General features: G+C 36.4%; 1 protein-coding gene across 1 annotated transcript; it reads left to right on the top strand.

Annotated features, from left to right (window-relative positions):
* The first annotated feature begins 881 nt into the window (after positions 1-881).
* LOC127083344 (transmembrane 9 superfamily member 12) lies at positions 882-5,132 on the top strand. The gene is made up of 2 exons (XM_051023653.1): positions 882-1,122; positions 2,707-5,132. Exon 2 carries the CDS (start codon positions 2,784-2,786, stop codon positions 4,761-4,763), a length of 1,980 nt encoding a protein of 659 aa, XP_050879610.1. The 5' UTR covers positions 882-1,122; positions 2,707-2,783; the 3' UTR covers positions 4,764-5,132.
* The last annotated feature ends 17,259 nt before the right edge of the window (positions 5,133-22,391 follow it).

Raw genomic sequence — 22,391 nt, 5'->3', positions numbered from 1 at the left:
CATTCATGCAACATCAACATAAACTAACATTTGATAATCGATTACATAACTTAAACATAACTTAAAAAAATGATGATAAATAAGAAAACCTAGACACTACCAGATGATTCTAGATGTTTCATCATTTTCATTATGTCGTCGACATACCTTGAAATCTTAACATCTAACTCGATCAACTCCTTTGTTATCCTACAATAAAATGATCTCCATATATCCTTCACATCTTCATCGATCTTCAATTCAATAAGGTTGTATTTCACCCTCCCGTCAGTATCAATCCAATCTTCATGAAACTCGACCTTTCTCACCTTTCTGTTTTCGATATCAGGCAACAATTCATTCAACTTCGATGTCAGGCCGGCGAGAGATGTCGTGTCATCCGGAAGTCGGAACTCTACGGAAGGCGAAGCTCCGTTGAAGTACACTTCTATCTTAATCAAAAGTTAAGAAATAAGCATTTTTGAGATGTAGTTATCAAACAACAGGTGACCCCCTATTTATACAACTTTGCATTTAATCTGGACAACACGACGCAATCATAATCATCCAAAATTATCGGTAAAATCTCAAGCGTTTAAAATTTCAAACAAATACTACTACCGAAAATTTCACTTTGGTTAAAATTTCTGATATCAAATGGTAAATTTTAAATTTCTGAAATTAATTAAAACTTACCGGAAATTTTAAAATTTCTAATATATTAGAAATTTATAATACACCATCATAAATTTTGTTTATACCGGAAATTTCGTTTTTTCCTATAAAAAATTTCAAAGAAAAATTTCGTACAAAAATTTCGTTCTCCATCAAAGACAATTTTAACAATTTAAAAATATGGGGTGTCAGATTTAATAAGGGGGTGGCAAATTAAAATCTCAGCGAACTTAGCCCATACCATATCAACCCAACCCGATCTTTGAAGAAGAAAAAAACTCAATCCAATGCCATTTGGTGAATGCTCATTCAGACCAACGCATTTCAGATTCCCGATCTTCCTCTCTTGGTTCCTTTCTTGCTTTCTCCCACCCAAAACTACAAAATCATCATCTTTGGCATTGAGTTGAGTTTCGATCGATCTATCTCTCACTTCCTTTCCATTGGATTTATCGCGAAAAACCCACGGTGAGTCTCTCTCAAATTATTCATGTGTCTCCTTTAGGTTGAAATGACGCCGTGTCTTGATCTCATGCTTTCTTTTTCATTGATTTGTTACTCTGGGTATTGTTTATACTGGGTAGTTTTTCCTTTGGTTTTTCGTGGTTACCGTTTGTGGTGCTGTTTCCGGTACTGATTATGCTATTATTCGATGTGAGTAGGGTATCCTAATTTGGTTTACTGAGGATCTGTTTCAGTTTTTTTTTCTTCTTTTTCTAGTTGATCTGTTTTGTTCTTATTTCACTTGTGCATTAGGACAAATAGATCTGATTTGAAACCTTCGATGTTGTACTTTGGGAGTTTTGTTTTTGTATGCAATTAGTCAAGTTAATCCCTAAAACTGCAATGTCTTTAGGATTAGTTTTTGAATGATGACAAATATGCTATGCTAATGGTCTATGAATTTGGTATTTGAAAGTGCATTTAATGCTAGAGACAGCGCCCAAGGTATTGACAAAATTGGACTTTTAAGTTTATATTCAATTGGTTAGGAAGTAATTTGAATGACGCTGTATAGTGTCATTATAACTGAGCCAGTTGTTTGAATCCATTTGATCTATGAATACGTCCACGTGCGCGACAAAACTGTATCGGCACCATTTTATATGTTAAAGAACAAATTGTGATTAATTCACACCGCGACGACCACAATCATCGGATCGAACAAAATCACGAAATCCTTAATGTGACCGCGGCTGTTTTTTAAAACCATGATTACGTCATCGTCATCAACCCGGTGGGTTAAGCTGTAAAACCAGTTAGAACCGTCCTAGAAGGTCTGACAGGTGAAAAAAGAAACATTCATTGTGATATCATCTTGTCATGCTCCTTGCACCAAAGCTCTGCCGTAGTCAAACAATTTAACGCACAGAGAAGATTAGTCGTGCACATATTGAGGAGGAGGAGGAGGAGGAGAAAGTGCTTCGTGGGAAGGAGATGCAAAAGGGAAAAAAAGACGGAGAAATACACTTGTTAAAAAATAGAAGGGGTGGTATGTTTGTTGTGCTCGGTGGATCTTGTATGTAAAAGACATAAAAAGTCGTTTACGGTTACGTTTGTGTGGGCTTGGATATTCAGCCACTATGCTACACTATAATTTTGAGAATATAGTAGTATCATATATTATATATATAATTATCTAATACTATACAGCGAGTCATGCAATTTAACTTGCCACCCGTTCGATCAAAGACCCATTTATATGTTTATTTTTAATAAAAATGAGCTTTGGCTTTTAATGTTGATTTTTACTGTTATGGAGATTTGGTATTGAACGCACTGCTGTTCATGTTAAATCTTAAAACTCTAAATGCTACCAGCATTGTTCATATTAGTTTATATTGGTCCGTTAATAACACAGAATATGCTAAATATCGATAATATAATACCCAATGTGAAGACTAATTTGACTGAAATAATATACAATAGGGGGATTTGAGGACTAATATGAGCAGTATATATTTCAAGGAATAAGTTGATTATTTACTTATTATTTTTTATTGTTTAAAAACTGCTATGGCAGCTGATGTTGTGATTTTTGCTCTTATGTAGATTTGATATCACTGTTGGAGTAAGCCTAGATTCACAGAAAACTTTTCCACATCTGCTGTTGTCCTACGTTCAAGGAAATGGAGTTACCAACTCTGAGAAAACCCTTCATCTACTGGGTTTTATTTTCTTTCATTGTCTTTGCTGAGGTTGGCAATGGTTTTTATCTTCCTGGAAGCTACATGCATACTTATTCCAATGGAGAATATATAAATGCCAAAGTCAATTCGCTGACTTCAATTGAAACCGAGCTTCCTTTCTCTTATTACAGCCTCCCGTACTGCCAGCCCCCTGGCGGGATAAAGAAAAGTGCTGAGAATCTTGGAGAACTTCTTATGGGAGATCAGATTGATAACTCACCATACCGATTTCGAATGAATGTAAATGAGACTATATACCTCTGCACAACATCACCATTAAATGAGCATGAAGTAAAGCTACTCAAACAACGAACTCGTAATCTGTATCAAGTGAATATGATCCTTGACAACTTACCAGTTATGAGGTATACTAGCCAAAATGGGGTTAAAATCCAGTGGACTGGATTTCCTGTTGGGTACACTCCAACTGATGGAAGTGTAGATTACATCATTAACCACTTGAAATTCACTGTATTGGTTCACGAATATGAAGGAAGAGGGGTTGAAATTATTGGGACCGGGGAGGAAGGTTTGGGCATTATTTCTGAAGCTGACAAAAAGAAAGCATCTGGGTATGAAATAGTTGGTTTTCATGTTGTTCCTTGTAGTATTAAATATGACCCTGAAGCCATGACAAAGCACAAAATGTATGATAACATCTCTTCTGTAAGCTGCCCAAATGACCTTGACAAGTATCAGACAATAAAAGAGCAAGAAAGGGTATCATTCACATACGAGGTTGAATTTGTGAAAAGTGATATAAGATGGCCATCACGTTGGGATGCTTATTTGAAGATGGAGGGTTCTCGAGTTCATTGGTTTTCAATCCTAAATTCCCTGATGGTTATTTTTTTCCTAGCTGGCATTGTTTTTGTCATTTTCTTAAGAACTGTCAGAAGGGATTTGACAAGATATGAGGAATTGGACAAAGAGGCACAAGCTCAGATGAACGAGGAGCTTTCTGGGTGGAAACTTGTTGTGGGTGATGTATTTAGGGAGCCTGATTGCTCAAAGCTTCTCTGTGTGATGGTTGGAGACGGGGTTCAGATTCTTGGAATGGCTGCTGTCACTATTGTTTTTGCAGCACTTGGTTTCATGTCTCCAGCATCCCGAGGAATGCTACTAACAGGGATGATCATTTTATATCTTATCCTGGGAATTGCTGCTGGTTATGTCAGCGTACGTCTTTGGAGGACCATTAAGGGAACACCAGAAGGGTGGAGATCAATTTCTTGGTCCGCTGCATGTTTTTTTCCTGGCATTGCTTTCATTATCCTCACAGTACTCAATTTTATTCTATGGAACAGCAACAGTACTGGTGCTATACCCATTTCCTTGTATTTTGAGCTCTTCTTCCTCTGGTTCTGTATTTCAGTACCTCTTACCCTCATTGGCGGGTTTATGGGGACAAAAGGAGAGCCAATCGAATTTCCTGTACGGACCAATCAGATTCCAAGGGAAATTCCTGCACGGAAATATCCATCATGGCTTCTTGTTCTTGGTGCTGGAACTCTTCCATTTGGAACCCTCTTCATTGAGCTTTTCTTTATCCTTTCCAGTATCTGGCTTGGGAGGTTCTATTACGTGTTTGGATTCCTGTTGGTTGTTCTTCTATTGCTGATTGTTGTTTGTGCTGAAGTATCGGTGGTCCTCACATATATGCATCTGTGTGTGGAAGATTGGCGTTGGTGGTGGAAGGCATTCTACGCATCAGGTTCTGTTGCCCTATATGTCTTCTTGTACTCCATCAACTACTTGGTTTTTGACCTGCAGAGCTTGAGTGGACCTGTCTCAGCTACCCTTTACCTAGGTTATTCACTACTCATGGCAATTGCAATCATGTTGTCGACCGGCACCATCGGTTTCCTCATGTCATTCTACTTTGTGCACTACTTGTTCTCATCCGTGAAGATCGATTGAGGTTCTTACTGTTAACCCAAGTAAAAGATCAATCAATTGATATAACTTCTACCGAGTTCTTTTTGTAGCGTGATTGCACCGCAGAATAGAGTGGAGCAACCGATGCTTCATAGATTGCCTTAAATAGTAATCGATTGATTTTATACTGCCATGTGATCTGCAGTTTGTTCCTCATGTATCTGTCTCCCAAAGTACTTTCAACTAGTGTTTGAGCTCATTATGTTTCAAGTACTCTAGTTAAAACTAAGTTTCTTTAGGATATTGTAGTAATTGTTCAATCTGTTTTACATCTCGTTTCAATATATAGAAAAATGTTAGATGGATGATCAGATTTCAATGTGATATTCATGATGTTTGTGGGTGTTTTAATTTTTTTTTTGTATCTCCAATGCGTTCATGGATAGGGAAGAAGACTAAGTATTATACCTATGATGATTTTATTTATTTATTTATCCTTTTGTTCACAAGCAACAATTTTGGCTTTGTATTGTACTTGTGTTTTTCTTATAGAAATTTTTGCCTTTTGCGACCATCCTAGAGGCTAGACTGGGTGGTAGCAGTTTGGCTTTTTGTAATGTATGATATTATTCTGATTCTTTTGCAAGAACGTGTTTTCGTTGATGGTGTCATTTCATGTAGGTGTGTTGCCATAACTTTATGTTCTGGATTTGTGTTATTTGGGAAGTGTAGTTAATTTTGGCCATTCTTTTTAATCAAACTAGATCTATAATGCTTCGGGCTAATTTTCTTTGTGTTAAGAATATGTTATCAATCAATTAGTATTGATTGATATTCAATTAGTCATAACTATAATTGATATTATTTCCTATTGTATATTCCCTATTTGCATATAAATATACACCATGTGTGATCATATTAGACACACAGAGATACAATTACAATATGGTATCTAGAGCTGGTTGACCTACTGTCTTCCACAAAATAAAAATAAAATTTTTTTTCTCTTTTTCTTTCCGGCCACCCACAGCGCCGCCGCCGTCTCCGCCGCTCCTGTCGACTTTTCGGCGAGATTCCTATACGCCGGAATCGTCTCCTACAGATCGGCCAGATTCACTGCCTTCCGCCGCCGCACGCATCCGCACACGTCTCTCCTTCATCGCACGTGAATCTCACGCGCCGGACAATCAGCCGCGCATCCGCTGCCCCCAGCCGTCGCCGTTTTTCCAGATCTGCTCTCGGTTTTTCGTTCCGAGCCATCAAATATCATGGGAGATACCGATTCCATCATGTTCACTAAAATTCCACTTATTCCGTGTGAGAAACTGACCGGAACAGCCAACTACAACATATGGGCTGGTGCTGTCAAGATGTGGTTTCACGGTCAGGGATATGAGGATCACTTAACTACAAAAGCCGATACTATTCTCGCCGCCAAACGCAATAAGTGGAAACAAACCGATGCTTCTCTATGCACTGTGTTATGGTTTTCCATAGCAACTAATCTCCAAGCACAGTACCAAGCCTATACCACTTGCTACGAGGTTTGGGAAAAGGCCAAGAAAGTCTTCTCAAATGATGTCCATAATCTTTACAGTGTCATCACCAAACTCCGCTCTTTGAAATTGGAGAATATGGATATGCAAGGCTATCTGACTCAGCTTGACGCGTTAAAGGCAAATTTCACAACCTTAATGCCCTTTACAAAAGATGCAACAACTTATGCTGAACAACAAAGTAAGTATTTCATGGTCATGGCACTTGCTGGACTGCCATCTGAACTTGATTCCGTTCGGAATCAGATTTTATCAGGTACCAACGTTCCTAACTATGAAGCAGTTAGTGAACAATTGTTACGCTTGGCTACACCTCATGCTTTTGGACCGGTCCCTACTTCCTCTCCCACTGAATCATCTGCTCTTGCTTCCCACTATCACGGTCGTGGTGGACGAACCGGTGGACGAGGTAGACGTCAAAGTATTCGTTGTAACTATTGCAATCGTTACGGTCACATTGAAGCCGATTGTCGTACAAAGGCAAGAGAACAACAACGACAACCACGGATCGCTGCTGTTGCTCAACCGGATATCACTAAAGATGTCACTATTCCCGCCGCTGATTACAATGATTTCCTCCAATACAAAGCAGCCCATCAACAATCATCATCTGCCGTTGTTGCTCAGTCGGGTAATCCTGTAGCTTTTGTCTCTACATCTTCACTTGGTCCTTGGGTCCTTGACTCTGGGGCATCTGATCATATGACTGGTAATAAATCTCTTTTATCTCATTTGTCTTATTCTGATTCTTTGCCTTCTGTCACTGTGGCGGATGGTTCTAAAGCCAAAGTTCAAGGCCTTGGTCAGGCACATCCACTTCCAAACTTGTCTTTAGAGTCTGTCCTTTACATTCCTGGTTGTCCCTTTAATCTAATATCTGTTCACAAGCTTATTCGTACTCTTGATTGTTCAGTTCTTTTTAATGCTAATTCTGTTCATATCCAGGATCGACGTACAGGACGGACGATTGGAGCAGGGAGTGAAGCTGGAGGATTATATCATCTTTCTCCACCGGTGGCCTGTGCTTCTATTGCTTCTCAAGAACTCACACATCAACGTTTGGGTCACCCTAGTCAAAATAAAATGCGTCTTTTAGTTCCTAGTCTTTCTAAGCTTTCTTCTTTTGAGTGTCAGTCCTGTCAATTAGGCAAACATACTCGTAGTACTTATTGTCAACGAGTAAATAAAAGTGTTGCATCACCTTTTGCTTTAGTTCACTCTGATATTTGGGGTCCTAGTCGTGTGAAGTCTACTTTAGGATACTATTACTTTGTAACGTTCATCGACGATTACTCACGATGCACTTGGTTATTTCTAATGAAAAATCGTTCAGATGTTTTCCGTATATTCCAAGAGTTTTATGCTGAAATTAAAAATCAGTTTAATACTACCATTAAAATTTTACGCACAGATAATGCTCGTGAATATATGTCATCCCAGTTTCAATCTTTTTTAACATTACAGGGAATTATTCACCAATCATCATGTGCTCATACACCACAACAGAACGGTGTTGCTGAACGGAAGAATCGTCATTTAGTTGAAATTGCACGGACTCTTCTTCTTCACCACAATGTACCCTCTCGTTTTTGGGGTGATGCTCTCCTCACCGCATGTCACCTTATCAACCGAATGCCTTCCTCGGTCCTTCAAGATCAGATTCCATACTCTATCTTGAATCCGGAACACGATCTCTACCCCATTCCCCTTCGTGTGTTTGGTTGCACATGCTTTGTTCATGATCTTAATCCAGGTAAAGACAAACTTTCCGCTAAATCTCTCAAATGTATTTTTCTAGGCTACTCACGTATACAAAAGGGATATCGTTGTTTTTGTCCTCAACTTCAACGGTATATTGTCTCTTCCGATGTAACATTTTTTGAAGGTTCTCCTTTTTTCTCTGCCTCTTCGTCCTCCCAGGAGATTTGTAATTTAGATGATCAAGATATCCCTTCTGTCATCCCCACACCCATTAAACCTCCTTTGCAGGTATATCAGCGACGCACAACGCGTCCATCGGCAGTTAGAGATGATATTGATCCACCAGCACCATCTCCTACTCCAATTGTTCCTCCAGCTACGTCACCTGAACTTGACCTTCCAATAGCATTACGAAAAGGTATTCGATCTCATAATCCAAATCCTAAATATGTTTGTGCTTTAAATTATGACCGTCTATCTACTTCCTATGTTTCTTTTGTGTCTGCTTTGGATTCTGTGTCTATTCCTAAGTCTACAGGTGAAGCTATGACTGATCCCAATTGGCGTCAGGCGATGGTGGAAGAAATGACTGCATTGCATTCAAATAACACTTGGGACATTGTTCCTTTACCTCCAGACAAAACTACAGTGGGCTGTCGATGGGTTTATACAGTGAAAATTGGACCAGATGGTCAGATTGATCGTTTTAAAGCTCGTTTGGTAGCCAAGGGATACACACAAATATTTGGCCTTGATTATGGTGACACCTTTTCTCCAGTGGCCAAGATTAGTTCAGTCCGTCTCTTCCTTGCATTGGCTGCTATTAATCATTGGTCGCTTCATCAGTTGGATATTAAAAATGCATTCTTACACGGAGAATTGGAGGAGGAAGTGTATATGGATCAACCTCCAGGTTTTACTATTCCTGGTAATTCAAGATTTGTTTGTCGGCTCAATCGATCTCTTTATGGGCTAAAACAATCTCCACGTGCTTGGTTTGGTCGCTTCAGCTCTGCCTTGATACAGTTTGGTATGACTAGATGTGAAGCAGATCATTCTGTTTTCTTCCTTCACTCTTCCAACGGACAACACATCTTTCTTGTGGTTTATGTTGATGACATTGTTATCACTGGAGACGATACAGACGGTATTCAGCGACTCAAAACTCATCTTTTCAAAAACTTTCAGACAAAAGATTTGGGTCCACTCAGATACTTCTTAGGTATTGAGGTTGCACAGTCCTCATCAGGCATTGCAATTAACCAACGTAAGTATGCATTAGACATCCTAACTGAAACTGGTATGCTTGACTGTCGTCCGATTGATACTCCTATGGATCCCAATGTCAAGCTTCTTCCGGGTCAGGGGGAGTTGTTGAAAGACCCGGGAAGATATCGACGTTTAGTGGGTAGACTCAATTATCTTACCGTCACCAGACCGGATATTACTTTTGCAGTGAGTATTGTGAGTCAATTCCTTAATGCTCCTTGTGATACTCATTGGAATGCCGTTATTCGGATTCTCAGATATATAAAGAATGCACCAGGAAAAGGCCTATTATATGAAGATAAGGGTGATGCTAAAATCACTTGTTACTCAGATGCAGATTGGGCAGGATCACCGTCGGATAGGAGATCCACTTCTGGATATTGTGTTCTTATTGGAGGAAATATGATCTCATGGAGAAGCAAGAAACAAAACACAGTTGCATTATCTAGTGCTGAAGCTGAATATCGGGCTATGGCATCAGCCTCAAAAGAACTTGCTTGGCTTAAGAATTTGCTCTCAGAACTTAGGTTCGGTGACCTTCAGAACACAAAACTCATATGCGACAATCAAGCGGCACTCCACATTGCGTCCAATCCGGTTTTCCATGAACGGACCAAGCATATAGAAATAGATTGTCACTATGTAAGAGACAAGGTACTGTCGGGAGAAATAACCACGGAATTTGTCAAATCTGAAGATCAATTGGCTGATATGTTTACCAAGTCTCTCAAGGGTTCTCGAGTGAATTATATTTGTAACAAGCTCGGATCATACAATATATACGATCCGGCTTGAGGGGGAGTGTTAAGAATATGTTATCAATCAATTAGTATTGATTGATATTCAATTAGTCATAACTATAATTGATATTATTTCCTATTGTATATTCCCTATTTGCATATAAATATACACCATGTGTGATCATATTAGACACACAGAGATACAATTACAATACTTTGATTTCAACCTAAATTTAGGTTATGAGAAGACAAGAGATTATAAACGGTTACTTATGCATTTGGTAAAAATCATGGATAGGCAATTGTGTAAATCAATGGTCAAAATGTATTTTTGTGTTTCTTGGATACAATTGTTTCATAAAATCATCATTTTCCTAATGAGATATATGTGAAACAAATTATTAATATACTTAATATAAGAGTAAAATTGATTATTGATATAATTTTTATATTTGTATTACAAAAATTTCTTCCGCATATTCTTTTAAAAAGATTCTCGAAGAAGAAACAAGTATTTCATACGTACCACACATAACCAACTTTTAGAATTGAGCATTTTTCTTTTGCGTGGAAATCATAATACACTTGATAAATATACTTTTGATTCTCATAATTTAGTATTTTAAATTATTGATTCTCTATTATAAAATATTAAACTTTGGATTTGTATGGTCCTCTTCATTTTTATATATGTTAAAAGTAATGATTATGATTTAAAAATTATTTTTAATTACGTGGAATCACTGTTAGAATTGTTAAACTGATATAAAACTTTCATATTATTTCTATCGTATATTACAAGGAGGGAATAGATTATATTTATATACACAAAAAACTTATTTCTAATTATAGCTAAATCATAATAATTATAGCTAAATCATGGTAATTAACAATTAATAACTATATTCCTATTATAGTTCATAAAATCTTGTTGACAGCTAATGCCAACACCCCCCCTCAAGTTGGTGCATAGAGATCTCGAATGGCCAACTTGTCAAGTGCGTTGTAGAAGTCTCTGCTACATACACCTTTTGTGAGTATATCTGCTAATTGATCTTCAGATTTAACAAACGGAAATTGAATTATCTTGGTCTCCAAATTTTGCTTAATGAAGTGTCGATCTATTTCCACGTGTTTTGTCCGACCATCGCATTGTTCGGAGCAAAGCAAATTTCAATTAACAATCTTCGAAGCCAAAGAAGCTCACAAAGACCTTTAGGCATCCCTCGAAACTCTGCTTCAACACTTGATAATGCTACAACCTTTTGTTTCTTACTTTTCCATGTAACCAAGTTTCCTCCAACAAAGGTAAAATAGCCTGAGGTAGATTTTCTGTTGGTGATATCTCCTGCCCAGTCAGCGTCTGTATAACCTTCAACTTGTACATGATTATTCTTTGTGAACATCAAGCCTTTTCCAGGCGAGGACTTCAAGTACCGCATGATTCGAATTACCGCTTCCATGTGATCTTTACTCGGGTTGTGCATAAATTGACTTACTACACTTACCGCATACGCTATATCAGGTCGTGTATGAGATAAGTAAATAAGTTTGCCAACCAATCTCTGGTACCTTCCTTTGTTTGTTGGCATTTGGTCTGGATATTCTCCAAGTTGGTGGTTCTGGACAATTGGAGTATCTACAGGTTTACAGTCTAGTAGCCCAACTTCTGATAAAAGATCTAGGATATATTTTTGTTGAGATAAAAAGATGCCTTTCTTCGACCTAGCAACTTCAATACCTAGAAAATATTTGAGCCCACCTAGATTTTTCATCTCAAATTCGGTTGCAAGTTGTTTTTGAAGTTTTGCTATTTCCTCAGAGTCATCTCCTGTAATAATCATATCATCTACATGCACAATCAAAGTTGTGACCTTACCTTGACGATGTTTCAGAAACAACGTATGATCCGCGTTGCTTTGTTGGAAGCCATATTTTTTCATTGCCAGGTTCAATCTCCCAAACCACGCTCTAGGAGATTGCTTTAAGCCGTACAAACTGCGTTGCAATTTACACACCACCTTAGTCTCATAATTTGTCATGTATCCCGGAGGGATATCCATATATATTTCTTCTTTCAAGTGCCCATGGAGAAATGCATTTTTCACGTCTAACTGATGCAATGGCCAATCCAGATTTACTGCAAGAGATAAAAGAACTCTGACAGTGCTCAACTTGGCAACAGGTGAAAAAGTTTCTTGATAGTCTACGCCATATGTTTGTGTAAAGCCTTTAGCCACTAATCTTGCTTTGTACCTTTCAATAGACCCATCAGCTTTGTACTTGATAGAGAAAACCCACTTACACCCTACTGGTTTCTTTCCTTTTGGTAAAGGGACAAGAGTCCATGTCGCATTCTTGTTTAATGCCTCAATTTCTTCATTCATAGCTTGAACCCATCTAGGGTCTTCAATGGCCTCTTCAACGTTGCTAGGTACACTGTATGAAGACAACTCATTTGCAAATTTCTTAAGGGGTTCAGACAAGTCCTTCATAGAGACATAATTAGCAATTGGATACCTTGATCTATGATCCTCTTCTTCAGGAGAGTAACGCTTCGGTGGTTTTCCCCGATTATGCCTGTGAGGTAATTCATAGCTAACAGAGATATCACCATTATTATTATTATGAGATATATGAGAGTTTACCTCAATGATATTCTCAGGAGATAGATCGTTGAGTACTGGAGAGGGGGGAATTCCGATACTTCAACTTCAGGACTCATATGGTCTGTTTGAGTTTGACAAGAATCACCAAAAACTTCAGTTGAAGGTATATCAATATCTTTGAACCAGTCAAATGTCGACCAATTCGACTCTTCTTCTGGTGTCTCCCCCTGAAGAGAAGAATTGGGTGATACAGATGAGTAGAAATGGTCAAATTCCAAGAATGTAACATCCATAGTTACATAAATGCGTCGAGTAATAGGGTCATAACAACGATACCCTTTTTGGTGTACACCATATCCCAAAAACAGGCAGTGAATGGCACACGAATCAAGCTTTGTACGCTGGTTTTTATGTAGGTGAACAAACGCAACACACCCAAAGACTCGAGGTGGCATCATTTGTATTGTAGGTAGCGGTACAAATGTGGACAAGGTCTGCAACGGAGTTTTAAATTCAAGGACCTTCGATGGCATCCGATTGATGAGATATACTGCTGTAGTAACAGAGTCAGTCCAATGGTGGTGAGGCACATGTGCTCCATGTAAAAGAGCACGGGCAGTTTCAAGAATATGGCTATTTTTTCGTTCTGCAACACCATTTTGTTTTGGGGTTTGTGGACACGTGGTTTCGTGAATAAATCCGTGTTTTTTGAAATACTCATGGAATTGATGATTTACAAACTCCCCACCATTATCAGAGCGAAGGATCTTAATTTTATTTGAATATTGAGTTTGAATCATTTTATGGAATTGTTGAAATATGTGTATCACTTCATTTTTTTTGTTTCAACAAATAAATCCAAGTCATTCGAGTGCAATCATCAACAAATATCACAAACCACCGATAACCAGAGATAGAAGATTTTGGGGATGGACCCCATACATCAGAATGGATTAAAGCAAATGGAGCATTACTTTTATTCATACTTGATGGAAAAGTAACTCGATGACTCTTGGCTAAAATACAAGCTTCACATTTGAAGTTCAACAAAGATGTATCTGAAAATAAGCTTGGGAACACATGTTTCAGGTAGCCAAACGAAGGATGGCCTAATCGGCGATGCCAAAGTAAGACTTGCTCCATTTTATTGTTTCTTGGATAATGCATGTGATGCGCTCGGCCTACACTAAAATCCTCCATATAGTAAAGTCCCCCCTCTCTTAGTACCACGCCCAATGATCTCCTTCGTGAGAATATCCTGAAGGAAACAAAAAAATGGATAAATCAGCACAACACAGTTCAATTCTTTTGTAACTTGACTCACAGACAACAACTTATGAGATAGAGATGGAACAAGTAGTGTATTTGAAAGCGAAAGGGTTGGTGATAACATCACAGTTCCAGCCCCTGTTACCGCCGATAAACCACCATTTGCGTTGGCAATACTTGAGCGCCGAGGGGTTGAACGTTCAGAAAAATCAGCAGCATCGAACGTCATATGATCGGTAGCTCCGGAATCAAGTATCCATGCATTAGAGTCATCATCATGATTAGAGCAAATCAGAACATTACCTTCAGTGGTGTGGGAACTTGATTTTGGAATGAGGGAAAGATGGGTTTCGACAGTAGCTACTGCAACTTTTCCCGGGTTGCTATCAGTTGTATCGCGACGCTTTCGAGCCTGAAAATCTGTCCACCAGTCTGGATATCCATGAAGCTTAAAACAGGTCTCGCTAGTATGTTTGTCACCTCCACAATGAGAGCACTTAGTGCCATTAAATGATTCTTTATGTTTGGATTGAGAAAGGATCTTACTGCTATGTAATTTGAGACCCTTAGATGCAAGAACTGCTCCAGATAATTCATTGGAGTTGTCTGTCATCACTGCCTGACGAAGAGCTTCCCTCCTAACATGTGCATATGCTTGCTCCACTATTGGAAACGGTTTCATTTGTAAAACATCGCTTCTGATATTACCTAAGCGGTCATCAAGTCCATCCAAAAACACATACACTCGTTCTTCTTGGATAAGTGTATTGTAGTGTTGGATATCAACTTGACATGTCATCGGATTTGGACGACGAAAATCTATCTCACACCAAAGTCCTTGGAGATCATTATAATATTTTTCAAGAGAACCACCGGCTTGTTTAAGACGTGTCACCCGCCGCCGAAGGTCATACACCTGGGAGGTGTCACTGCCATCAAAGTATGTGGTCGCAATTGCATCCCACACCAGATTGGCAGTGGAGAAGCGAATAAAGTTGCTGATTAGAGAAGAGTCCATTGAGTTGATTATCCATCCCTTAAAAATCGCGTTGTCAGTCCGCCAACGTCGAAACGTAGGATCTGTTTGAGGGGGTTGCGGGAGATCTCCATTGATATATCCTAGTTTGTCTTTGCCCGAGATATACATATCGACCGCCTGGGACCAAATGGGATAGTTGTTGCCATCTAACTTGATGCCAATCGGTGCCACCGTATGGTCAGAGCCAATTTGTGACGGGGCTGACGCACGGTTCAGAACTTCCGTCATTTTCGTCGTCAATTCAGCTAGAATGAAAGACGAGGTAACCTCATCGGAGTTTGAACCCGAGTCGGCCATGGAAGAAGGATGGAAAGTGTTACCGTAGGTCAGGATTAAGACCTGGCGGCTGATACCATGTCAAACTGATATAAAACTTTCATATTATTTCTATCGTATATTACAAGGAGGGAATAAGTTATATTTATATACACAGAAAACCTATTTCTAATTATAACTAAATCAGAATAATTATAGCCAAATCATGGTAATTAACAATTAATAACTATATTTCTATTATAGTTTCTAAAATCTTGTTGACAGCTAACGCCAACATTTATTTTCGAATACTTTTCTTACTTAATATTTTTTTAGATACTTTTTTAATTTTTTTTTTACTTAATATTCTTTTACATAATTAATAATTTTATTTTTTTATATTACAATGATATTGGTCTCTTAATTTTGATGACCTATTAATTATTCAATTAATCTAAAAAATAAATTGTCTCTTAAATAAAGAAACAAAATTAATATTAAATTAATTAAAAATATCGTTAAATATTAAAATATTATAATCATCATTACTAGGGAATTAAAAATATTTGTTTTTATCCTAATCATCATTATCATGTATCCAAAAGTGGAGGAGACCATAGAAATTCAAATGCTATTAAAATTAAGGGATTTTATAATAGATGATCAATCATTAAAACGCTTAAATTAGGGAAATCAAAAATTCATTTAACGTAAATAATGCTTGTTAGATTCAACATTAACCCATATTTAAATTTAAGTAGAACTTCACATGAAAAAAAGATGTTCTCAAAAAGTCAAATATGTTTTTTTCTCTTTTCTGCCACCACATCAAATTGGCTTTTATTTGATATTTTTACAATAAAAACCTCAATTTTACTATTAAAGTAATACAACTTCTCGTTAATTTACCAAACTTATGTAATTTCTCTTCATTCTTTATTTTTTTTTTCTCTTTTATCGCTTTCTCTCTTCTTTCTTCCACCATTTTCTTCTCTCACCTTTTTATCTTCATTTTCTATGTTTTTCAACTACGATGTTGAATCTGAAATGTTTTATTTCAATCTTCAAACTTTAATTTCCTTTAATTATAATTTATGAATCATTTTGAACAACTTCAATCTTTAGTCCATACACGATTTTAAGTTTTATTATTACTTCAAGTTTTAAGTCAGTGATGTTTCAAATATGTGAAATCATTGATTTTTTTTTATACGTGAAAAAGATCAATTATGTTTTTTAGATCTGTGAAATCAAAGAAGCTTTGAAAAATTTGAAGATTGGTGATGTTTTTCAGATCGATGAAATCAAAAAACTACATTTCTTTTCGTTCACTTTCATATTAACTTTAACTTTGATTATGTTGTTTTTAAGCTTTTTTAACTTTTATGCATATTTTGATCTTGAACTGAGGTGTTGGTGTAATGCATTCTGATTTTGTTTTTTAGGTTATTCAAGTGGCTTAACACATTTGTTTGTCAACAACAACAAATGTGAGCTTTTTAACTTTATATCTCTTGCATGTCGTTTTCCATGTCGGCTACATTCATTTTTTTACATAAAAATTTAACTTTTTACACTTTTCCATGTCTGTATCTTAAAGAAGTCGTTTTGAATGTCGGGTATGGTGGATTTTGACAAAAAAAATTCAATATTTTCCTCATTTCCTTTTTTTCCTTCAACCAACTAAAAATGGGAACTTAAACTTATTTCTTACATCAACCATTCTTAACTTAATCAACCATTCTTAACTTAAGGATAAATAAAATGCAATAAAAAATATTTGTTTTGTTCACGTGGTTTCATTTTAATTTTTTTTATTTTGATCCTGTTTTTTTTGTCATCAGAGCAATGATTTTAGAGGTTGAGAGAGATATTAAAAGATGAATTAATGAGTAATATTTTGAGATTATTTTTTTAAAAAAAATTTAAAAATTTTTGGTATTGATTTTGATTATAGTTATTTGTTATGGAAGATTTGATTTTATATTTGTGTTTTTGTTGGATGAAGAGAAAGAAGATTTTGATTATGAGAAACTAATTCAAGTCAAATAGAATAAAAGGGGTTCATTAGTTTTTATTCATATGTTCTCTCTACAAGTTTTTTTCTTCTTCAAATATCTCATAATATTTTAAAACTTTTGTGTAATGACTTGAATTTTATGAAAATATCATATATGTTAATAAAAAATGAGTTTTGCTTTTGTGTGTTATTTATGTTGAATTGTAATTCCTTGTGTCGAAGCAGGTTGCTCGACAGAGTAAGGAAGTATCAAACCATCTATGCCTATTTTAGTAGTGTTAGCTATTTTGGACTTTTATAGTTTTGAGCTTTGCCTTGAGGTCCAAGTTAACCTAAATCTATAAATAGAGGGAGTAACCCTTATTTTGTAATAAAGTGAATAGAGTATTCATAACACTGTATTCACAGTATTTTGTAATTGCAAAGTGAATAAGAATTTTTCCACAGTTTGTGGACAGAGAGAAACTCTGTACAATTATATTACTCTTCCCCTTCATCATTCTTTACACTCTTTCTTTGTCCATTATTCTTCTCTTTTCGTTGCTATTGTGTGGGTAATAACAATCTTATTCATCAAGATTGATTGAAATTCTCCATAGGTTTTGGGGGATTTCCAACATCTGGTATCAAGAGCTTCGGTTTAAACGATTTGTGGGAAGAAAATCACCATGACAACGAATCATCCAAACGGACATTTTCCAGTAAATCTTCTGATTCTCAAGAATAACAATTATGAGAATTGGTGTAATCAGATAAAGGTTGTGTTCTGTTATCAAGATCTTTGGGATCTTGTGAAGGAAGGAGTAGCAACGCTTGCAGAAGCCGCGACAAATCAAGATAAGGTTTCACATAAAGAATTGAAGAAGAAAGATTATAAAGATATCTTTATAATCCATCAATATGTTGATGTAGATAACTTTGAAAAGGTTAGTGATGCAGAGTCAGCGAAAGAAGTATGGGAAATTCTGGAGAAATCGTTTGGAGACGCGGAGAAGGTGAAAAGGGTGAGGTTACAAACTCACAAAAGAACGTATGAATTGCTTCAGATGGAAGACAATGAAAGTTTAACTGATTTCTTCACCAAGGTTACAAAACTGGTGAATCAAATCAAGGTATGTGGAGAAGTGTTGACGTCAAGATCTGTTGTTGGAAAGATCTTGAGGTCGTTGACTCCAAAGTTCGACCACGTGGTAGTAGCCATAGAAGAGTCGAAAGATTTGTCAAAATTGAAAAAGGAAGATCTTCAAGGGACACTTGAATCTCATGAACAAAGAATGGATGAAAGAGCTGCAGGAAAGTCAAAGAGTGATATGGCTTTGTAGGCTCAATCAGTAAAAGAAAGAAAAGGCAAAGGTAGCTGGAATGGCAACAAAGGTGTCATACCCCAATTTTGTTCGGGTAAGAAAAATCTTCAACCAACATTTACTACCCAATGCTATAAGACAGGTATCTTACCTTAAGACATAAGCCTCATCTTGAGGTTTCTCAGCCCCTTGGTGACAACAAGTCTTCAAAGACATTTTTTATCTGTTAAGATCTTTAAGAAAATACCTGCTGCACTGGTTTTTACTGTAGCATGGGATGGTATGTGCATCTTTTGGATAACAAAGCTCATTGTGGTTTTACCCATGAGATCTCTTTGTTTCAAAGGCCCATTTGCATAAGCGTGCCCATAATTTAAAATATGGTTTGAATCTTTTTACATTACTAGTCCAAAATCTATTTTCTTATTAGTAAGTATTAAGAGCCATGTTATTATTTTTATGTTCACTTATTATTAATCCATTTACACATCCCAAATATTTATGCCAAATTCTAAGTCCTTCATAGGTCCCTAAATTAAATTTGCATTTTTTTAGGCATGTATGTGTCGGTCTTAAATAAAAGCACCATATTTAGACTCATGTGTTGAAGTTGAAATTATGTTGTTTTAGATCAAGTCACTATATTTGGTTTCTTTGTGCCAAAGTTGAAACTTTGTTATTTTTTAGAGTTGAAATTGCATTGACACGTTTCATATTTGGTCACGGTTGTATTTTGTTAAATAATAACATGCTAGAGGCAACTTTTGGTTGGATGCTCATGGTGGTCCAAGTAGGTTTCCAATTGAAATAGAAGGACAAAGTCCAAAATGCTTTAATTGATTAGCATAATTAAAATATTTAGATAAGGTTTGAATGCTTAAAAGGTAATTACATAAGCAGATTTTAATCCAATAGGTTACAAACAGCCCAAAATACACATTTGTCCTAAAAACCTAAGTAATTACATTTTAATTGAATAGAAAGTTGCTGTTGGTGGAAACAAAATTCTAAAGATCAAAACGAGTTGACCAGACCGTCCTATGGTTGAACCCCCCTTTGGAATTGGAACGCCTCAAAACCCACTTTCCTGAAGCTTTACGCAACCAACCTTCCCTTCAATCAGGTCACTTCACTTTGTAACCTGCAGACAAAAAAACGGCTTAAATGAAAAAGCCCTTTCCAGAAGCGCTGAAAGAACTGAAGAATAACTAATAAATTAATCAGTTCAACACTTTATCCAGAAGACCAACTTGAATACTCAAAAAGCATTTCAAAAATGGTTCAAAAACAACAACAAATTTACAAAAATGGAATCCCACATAATCTGGAATAAAAAGGCATAACTGACAAAGAGTTTTTTAAGACTCAAAAATTCATCACTGAACGGTTTTATCAGATATAAGTTTAACAGCAAGGGGAGAGATAGAGGGAGGACGACAAAGATTTTTTTTTCGAACCAAAAAACCAAACAGAGAAAACGTTTTCTAAGATCCCAGAGAGTAATAAAAAAATAACTCTATTAAGAACACCAAACACATAGTATTCGAAAAAGTCAGCAAATCGTAAAAAAGGGAAAGATTAAAATAGTTTTTACAATCCACACAATCATCACAACAAAACGAAAACAAAAGGAGGAGAAGGAGAAGGACATTGAAGAAGAGATCGCCATCTACCTGGGTTCGCGGTGTTTGCGGCCGTCGAAGTAACTCCAAGGTAGTATTTCTTTTTCTCGTATTCTTCTTCCTTTCACATCACTGCTGTATGCCAGTCCACGTTTCTTCTTTGCTTAAAACTCTTGCCGTCGTTGGTTCGTAGTATTAGGGTTTCGGTTGAAACCTCAGATCTGGACGAGTGGAGCCTTTTGTTGGAAAATCTGAGTCCGGATTCGAACTCAGAAGGTTCATTTTAGGTAGGATAGGGTTTTGTATAGAAGGGTTATCGGAAAGTGACGGCGGCTCCGTCGCGGGAGGCCGCCCTCTGCCTTCTTCTCCGGTGAACTGATAGGAGAGAAGGAAGCTCTGTTGCAGAGCGCTTTTAAGGGTTGGGAAATTGAGGAGAGAGAAGGGACTTAAAAAAATGACGCTTCTTTTTCCAGATTTTGTTTTAAGCTAACCGTGGGAGGCGTGGGAGTAGTGGTGACAAGTGTCACCAGCCTTGGACACTTGTCATCGTTCAGAGAGTGAATCCTTTGGGGTCAACACGTTTGACCAGACCCTTCCTGGGTTTTCCTTTGCTCTAGGCCCATGTTCTTTGTACTGATGACACCCCCCTGAAAACTTCCAGCAGCGCCCATTTAGGGCTTGGTCTGTTTCTGTTGGCCCATTTACATGTATTTTCAAGTAATCTCACTCACTTTATTTTTATACATAAAAAATATACACTAAATTCTTTGGTCATTAGAATAAAACAATGCTTTGGTTTATTTATTTTATTTTCGAAATTATAATTATACTATTGTTAATATTATTTTTCTTATATAGTAAATATGTAATTATATTACTATTATTATTATTATTATTTTGTAAAAAGTAAATACACAATTATATGGTTGTGATCATTATTAATATTTAATAAATATGCAATTATTTGGTTATATCTATTTTTTTATTATTACTTATTATTTAATTAAAATAAAATAATCCGTTAAACATTCAATTAATTAATTAATTATAGAATCACAAATGTCCTTCATAATTTAGATGTTTATTTATCTTGAGGAGTGTATGTGCATGATTAGTCTTTATCTATTTGTTTATATCGAACCTTGAGTGTACACGAAATGACATGTTATAATTGTGACAAATCCATGTCGCTTTCATCTATTTTAAAATAATTCGAGCCGATTTCAAAATAAATCACATACTTCTCGATTCAAAGTCGAGCCCATTTTCAAAACACCTCTGTAAGTCGATCGCTTATAAAAAGCATCGCCATCAACCTCACATGGCTTACTCTTGGGCTTTCTTACAATGAGACCTATTCGATTTTAATTAATCGAGTAGATGATTGATTCACTAAATAAAATCCGATTTATTCGCAAACACAAATTTAAAACCTCGATCCAATGTCGAATATTTTTATTCAAATCAAATTAAAATACCTAATCACAAACAAATTTTATTTCATTTAGAAATCAAAAGGGGGATGGTTTTGAGTTTTCAACTCCTCTCCTCGATTATTTGAATACGAGTTCTCTTACTTGGTTAGTCAAATAATCGTCATTTCTATCTACCTAAGCACAAACAAATCGAATCATTTTATAATAAGAAACCAGAAAAGGGAGATGACTTTGAGTTTTCAATTTTTCTCCTCGATTATTTGAATACAAGTTCTCTTACTTGGTTAGTCAAATAATTGTTGTTCCTCTACAAACTTCTAAACCCGATTAAATCAAATTATTTTCATAATAAGTTAAATGAAAAGGGATATGACTTTGAGTTTTCAACTTCTCTCCTCAATTGTTTGAATACGAGTTCTCTTACTCGGTCAGTCGAACAATTGTCATTTTTTCCACAAACATACAATTTAATCAAATCATTTTCTTAACAAACTATACGAAAAAGGAGATGGTTTAGAGCTTTCAACTCCTCTTCTCAAATGCTTGGATATGAGTTGTTTTACTCAGTCACTCAGGTACTTGTCGTTCATTCTAAAATACGTCAACCATATATAACTTTATTTTCATAAATGTTCAGATGAAACAGAAAGCGGTTTAGAGTATTCTATTCCCTTTCTCGATTATTAGGATACGAGTTGTCTTACTCGATTATCCGAGTATCCGTCATCCGTTCAAAACACCTTAATTATCATCAAACTTTTCCTATAATTAAGGATGAAAAAGAAAGCGGTCTAGAGTTTTCTATTCCCTTTCCCGACTGTTAGGATACGAGTTGTCTTACTCGACTATC

The sequence above is a fragment of the Lathyrus oleraceus genome, chromosome 5 (genome assembly GCF_024323335.1).
Source record: "Lathyrus oleraceus cultivar Zhongwan6 chromosome 5, CAAS_Psat_ZW6_1.0, whole genome shotgun sequence".
Lineage (NCBI taxonomy): Eukaryota > Viridiplantae > Streptophyta > Magnoliopsida > Fabales > Fabaceae > Lathyrus > Lathyrus oleraceus.
The sequence above is the reverse complement of the archived record's forward strand: the minus strand, read 5'-3'. Positions and strand labels throughout refer to the sequence as shown.

Bases quoted from the DNA above. Each gene is read 5' to 3' on its own strand.
- LOC127083344 (XM_051023653.1), top strand. From the start codon at position 2,784: ATGGAGTTACCAACTCTGAGAAAACCCTTCATCTACTGGGTTTTATTT.